At 52.1% G+C, this 6254-nt stretch overlaps 1 protein-coding gene across 1 annotated transcript; it reads left to right on the forward strand.

Moving 5' to 3' along the window:
• Positions 1-277: 277 nt before the first annotated feature.
• Positions 278-2881, forward strand: LOC114681407 (pre-mRNA-splicing factor SYF1-like). The gene has a single exon (XM_037201871.1). The coding sequence runs from the start codon at positions 330-332 to the stop codon at positions 2811-2813; it is 2484 nt and encodes an 827-aa protein (XP_037057766.1). The 5' UTR covers positions 278-329; the 3' UTR covers positions 2814-2881.
• The last annotated feature ends 3373 nt before the right edge of the window (positions 2882-6254 follow it).

Raw genomic sequence — 6254 nt, forward strand, 5'->3', positions numbered from 1 at the left:
TGGTGCCTCACAACCCTCTGTAACTCCAGTTCCAGGGGGTCCCACACCCTCTTCTGACTTCCTCAGACACCAGGCATGAATGTGGTGCACAAACAGGCATGTAGACAAAACACTCATGCACATAAAATAAAGTAAATACATTTTTTTAAAAAATGGGTGTCGGGGACCAGAACTAGAAGCATTTGGCTGGTTAAGCTTTCAGGCTTTGGAGCAACACAGTTCAGCTGAGAGCTATTGGGATGAGGACACAGAAGCTTCCAGTCTAAGGAAACAGGACCAGCTGAGGAACTGGTGAGGAGGAAGAGGACCTTCCCTATGAGGAAGAAATCATGCGGAACCAGTTCTCCGTCAAATGCTGGCTCCGCTACATCGAGTTCAAACAGGGGGCCCCGAAACCCCGGCTCAATCAGTTGTACGAGCGGGCGCTCAAGCTGCTTCCCTGCAGCTACAAACTCTGGTACCGCTATCTGAAGGCACGCCGGGCACAGGTGAAGCATCGCTGTGTGACTGATCCTGCCTATGAAGACGTCAATAACTGCCATGAGAGGGCCTTTGTGTTCATGCACAAGATGCCACGTTTGTGGCTAGACTACTGCCAGTTCCTCATGGACCAGGGACGAGTCACACACACCCGCCGCACCTTTGACCGTGCTCTCCGGGCACTACCCATCACACAGCACTCTCGCATCTGGCCCCTGTATCTTCGCTTCCTGCGCTCCCACCCACTGCCTGAGACTGCTGTGAGAGGCTACCGTCGCTTCCTCAAGCTCAGTCCTGAGAGTGCCGAGGAGTACATCGAGTACCTCAAATCCAGTGACCGGCTGGACGAGGCTGCACAGCGCCTGGCCACCGTGGTCAATGATGAACGCTTTGTGTCCAAGGCGGGCAAGTCCAACTACCAGCTGTGGCACGAGCTGTGCGACCTTATCTCCCAGAACCCGGACAAGGTACAGTCCCTCAACGTAGATGCCATAATCCGTGGTGGGCTCACCCGCTTCACCGACCAGCTGGGCAAGCTGTGGTGCTCCCTGGCTGACTACTACATCCGCAGTGGCCACTTCGAGAAGGCTCGGGACGTGTATGAGGAGGCTGTCCGCACCGTGATGACTGTGCGAGACTTCACCCAGGTGTTCGACAGCTATGCCCAGTTTGAGGAGAGCATGATCGCGGCAAAGATGGAGACTGCCTCTGAACTGGGGCGCGAGGAGGAGGATGATGTGGACCTGGAGTTGCGCCTGGCCCGCTTCGAGCAGCTCATTAGCCGGCGGCCCCTACTCCTGAACAGCGTCCTGCTGCGCCAGAATCCGCACCATGTCCACGAGTGGCACAAGCGTGTGGCCCTGCATCAGGGCCGCTCCCGGGAGGTTATCAACACGTACACAGAGGCTGTGCAGACAGTGGACCCCTTCAAGGCCACAGGCAAGCCCCACACACTGTGGGTTGCATTTGCCAAGTTTTATGAAGATAACAGACAGCTGGATGATGCCCGTGTCATCCTAGAGAAGGCCACCAAGGTGAACTTTAAGCAAGTGGATGACCTGGCAAGCGTGTGGTGCCAGTATGGGGAGTTGGAGCTCCGGCATGGGAATTATGATGAGGCCTTGAAGCTGTTGCGGAAAGCCACAGCGCTGCCTGCGCGCCGGGCTGAGTACTTTGATGGTTCGGAGCCGGTGCAGAACCGTGTATACAAGTCACTGAAGGTGTGGTCCATGCTTGCCGACTTGGAGGAAAGTCTGGGCACCTTCCAGTCAACCAAGGCCGTGTATGACCGGATCCTGGACCTGCGCATAGCCACACCGCAGATCGTCATCAACTACGCCATGTTCCTGGAGGAGCACAAGTACTTCGAGGAGAGCTTCAAGGCATATGAGCGTGGCATCTCACTGTTCAAGTGGCCCAACGTGTCAGACATCTGGAGCACCTACCTGACCAAATTCATTGCCCGCTATGGGGGCCGCAAGCTGGAGCGCGCACGGGACCTCTTCGAGCAGGCACTAGACGGCTGCCCACCCAAATATGCCAAGACCCTGTACCTGCTTTACGCACAGCTGGAGGAGGAGTGGGGCCTTGCCCGTCACGCTATGGCTGTGTACGACCGCGCTACCCGGGCAGTGGAGCCAGCCCAGCAGTATGATATGTTCAACATCTACATCAAGCGGGCTGCTGAGATCTATGGCGTCACCCACACTCGTGGCATCTACCAGAAGGCCATTGAGGTGCTGTCTGATGAGCACGCCCGTGAGATGTGCCTGCGGTTTGCAGACATGGAGTGCAAGCTTGGTGAAATCGACCGAGCCCGCGCTATCTACAGCTACTGCTCCCAGATCTGTGATCCCAGGACCACTGGGGCATTCTGGCAAACATGGAAGGACTTTGAGGTTCGGCACGGCAATGAGGACACCATCAGGGAGATGCTGAGGATACGTCGGAGTGTGCAGGCCACATACAATACTCAGGTCAACTTCATGGCTTCGCAGATGCTCAAGGTGTCAGGCAGTGCCACAGGCACCGTGTCTGACCTGGCTCCTGGGCAGAGCGGCATGGATGACATGAAGTTGCTGGAGCAGCGGGCAGAGCAGCTCGCAGCTGAGGCTGAGCGGGACCAGCCTCCAAGGGCCCAGAGCAAGATCTTCTTTGTGAGGAGCGATGCATCCAGGGAGGAGCTGGCAGAGCTAGCTCAGCAGGCCAACCCCGAGGAGATCCAGCTGGGCGAGGACGAGGATGAGGATGAGATGGACCTGGAGCCCAATGAAGTCCGACTGGAGCAGCAGAGCGTGCCAGCTGCTGTGTTCGGGAGCCTAAAGGAAGACTGACGTCCTCCACGCTTTTCCTCCATTGTCCCTCCCCCTAACCACCTTGTAATACAGCCCCTCTTTGTACATAAAAAAAAAAAAAAAAAAAAAAAAAAAATGGGTGTCGGTGGAACACGCCTTTAATCCCAGGGAGGCAAAGGCAGGTGGATCTCTGAGTTCAAGGCCATCCTGGTCTACAGAGTAAGTTCCAGAACAGCCAGGACTACACAGTGAAACCCTGTCTTGGGAAAAAAAAAAAAAAAAAAGAGTGCCAGGGGCTGGTGGATGGCTCAGTGGGTAAAAACATTTGTTACCAAGCCTGATGATCTGAGTTCAAATCCTGGATCCCACATGATGGAAAGAGAGAACTGTCTCCAGAAGTTTGTCCCCTGATCTCCAAATGTGAACCATGTCCCTCACCCCACACATACAAAAAACAAATAAATGTAACTTTAAACTTTAAGGGTCCTAAACCTTTGATAAGATCACCAGAGAGCATGTAGTAACACATCCAGTGTTTGGATGTATCTAAACAGCAGTGCTGGGCAGGTGCACACCTGTAATCCCAACTCTAGAGAGACGGAGCTGAGAGATCAGGCTAGCCCCAGCTACACACTAATCCGAGTCTTTAAAGGGATTCTCTGGCACCCCCTGCTGGTTACATCATGCCTAGGCATTTTCCTTGGGCGGACCTGGTGCTTCCCAGGTAGGCAGCCCAAAGTCTACCATTGTGGGGGTGTGAACACCTGTTCCAGACCATAGACGCCGGTGGGCAGAAGAGCAAGAGGATGGCTCAGGTGAGGCCACTTGCTACCAAGCCTGACAACCTACACCGATCCCCAGACACTTCTGGAAGGCGAAAATCAATGTCTACAAGTTGTCGCTGACCTTTCTTGCCACATGACTCCTGAGGGGTTTGCCCCACCCCCCACCCCACCCCACCCCCCACCCCCCACCCCACCCCACCCCCCACCCCACCCCACCCCCCGCCAACCAAGCCTCCTGACCAATTAGATCCCTCATTCCCTCTCTAGTCACTGTTACCGATGCAGGGACAGACAGGCTCAGGACCCGACTTACCCACAGTCTGCTCTGGAACCTAGAACCAGCCTTGCCCAAAGTTCAGTCCTGGACTTTTAGGTAACACAAGCTGATGACTCCTTTTTTCACTAATCTTAAGTAATTTTACTTGTTTGTTTGTTTGTTTGTTTGTTGTTGTTTTTTCTTTTTCTTTTCCTTTTTTTTTTTTTTTTTTTTGGTTTTTGGAGACAGGGTTTCTCTGTGAAACCATTCTGGCTGTCCTAGGACTCACTCTGTAGACCAGGCTGGCCTCGAACTCACAGAGATCTTCCTGCCTCTGCCTCCCTGAGTGCTGGGATTGAAGTTGTGTGTCACCACCGCCTGGCTTTACTTGGGTTTCTCTACTTGGAACCCAAAGGGTGCTTATACCTGAATGTAATGAGCTACACCTATAATTTCAACATCCAGGAAGCTGAGGCAAGCTGGTCATGAATTCACGGGCAGTCTGGAATGCACAGTGAGACTCTGTCTCAAAAAATGGGCTTGGGGTTGGGGAGTGATGCTCTGGTGAGGGGCGGGGGTGCTTGCCACTAAGCCTGACGACCTGGGTTCAATTCTCAGGCCTGACAAAATGGAATGAGAGAACTGACTCCTTCGGGTTGTCCTCTGACCTCCACATGTGCCCTGAGGCACTTGACCTCTCACATACATAATAAGTAAATAAAACGTGATTTCAAAACATCAAAGGCAAAAACGAACTTTGAAAAAACACAGAGGGTTTGTGCAATCCATAACCCAAAGCATTGTCCATGCTCCCAAGAGAAATAAGCATCGGAGGACGGGGCTGGGTTTCCAGGAGGGACAGGAAAAGGATGTTCCAATGTTCTGGGGGTTGACTCCATCATTTGTCATAGACCTCAAGACTTTGTGACTGTTGGACCCATAGGTCTCTTGTCAACAGAGAACATGGTCTCACCGTCCCTGGAGCAAAATCATTCTGCAATCGTTCCCAATCACAGGGCTTGTAGGACAAAGGGCTCAGCCCCGGGATGGACTTCGAGTAACAATGTCACTAGCTTTGGCTCTGATTTTGTTTGCTACTAATGCAGTTTTTAGTGCTCAGTCCATTTATTGTTGCTCGTATGTCTGTGCTTTTTAGGACTGACCTCTTGTGTTGGATAATCAATTCATCCCTGGGGAGGACTAATTCCCTCCCTCCCTCAACAGTTATTAATTGTCTGTAGTTCTTCCTCCGGGCGTGGGAGTCCCATGAAGCTTTCCTCCAACCCACGTTGGCACGTCCACTGGTGCCGGCATTCAGGTATTGTTTAGGCAGCCGTGTTGTTGAGATTTCATGGGTGCAGATTTCCTGTCATAGGCAGAAGGGACTGTGTCTTGTCATATACACAATCTCAAAGCTCCAGCCTGGCATGACAGAGACCATTACAGCAACCCACGACTGTTATAATGCAGAGAACAGATGACCATGCGGTGTTCAGCCTCCATTGGTACGTCCACAACACAAGCCCTAAACCCAAGGCTCAAACAATATCATGGAAGAGGAGTGGACAGATCATATCTAATATTTTGCTCAAACTCAAGGAGGGTTTGACGATTTATCTGAGATTTAGTAGTCCCAGATTCCACCTGCAGAGAGAAAAAGTACAGTGTCCAGGACATCTCTAGAGGAGTCACTGTGACTATGGGGTCATACTTCAGGTGCTGGAGGGGCCACTATTAACACACCAATAAAGAACTTTCTCAGGAGAGATGGCTCAGAGGTTAAGATCACTGACTGCTCTTCCAGAGTTCAATTCCCAGCAACCACATGGTGGCTCACAACCATCTGTAATGAGATCTGGTGCCCTCTTCTGACCTGCAGTCATACATGCTGTATACATAATAAATAAATAAATAAATCAAAAAAAAAAAAAAGAAAAGAAAAGAAGAAGAATTTTCTGAGCCGGGCAGTGGTGGTGCACGCCTTTAATCCCAGCACTCTGGAGGCCGAGGCAGACAGATCTCTGTGAGTACGAGGCCAGCCTGGTTCACTCACAGAGTGAGTTCCAGGGTAACCAAAGCTACACAGAGAAACCCTGTCCCAGAAGAACAAAACAAAACGAAACGAAAAGCTTTCTAGATGCCAGGAGACGAGGCAAACCTTTAGACCAGCACCATTAGCAGGTCAAGCACAATCAAGGACTGGAGAGTAGCTGGTAGGATGCCTGCCTAGCACGATGAAGCTCTGGGATGGGTCCCCACCAACACATGAAGACAGGTGTGGTCGGTCACGCCTGTGGTTTCAGCCCTCCGGGAGTGGAAGTAGGGGGATCAGGGGTTTGGAGGCAGGAGGATGGCCAGCCAGGGCGACCTGAGACCCTGCCTTGCGAAGATAACAAACAAGCAAAGAAATAAAATACAAATGCGAACGTGAGGTGAGGG

Source organism: Peromyscus leucopus, chromosome 1, assembly GCF_004664715.2.
Source record: "Peromyscus leucopus breed LL Stock chromosome 1, UCI_PerLeu_2.1, whole genome shotgun sequence".
NCBI classification, from domain to species: Eukaryota; Metazoa; Chordata; class Mammalia; order Rodentia; family Cricetidae; genus Peromyscus; species Peromyscus leucopus.

Coding starts and splice junctions, on each gene's coding strand:
- LOC114681407 (XM_037201871.1), top strand. CDS start 330: ATGCGGAACCAGTTCTCCGTCAAATGCTGGCTCCGCTACATCGAGTTC.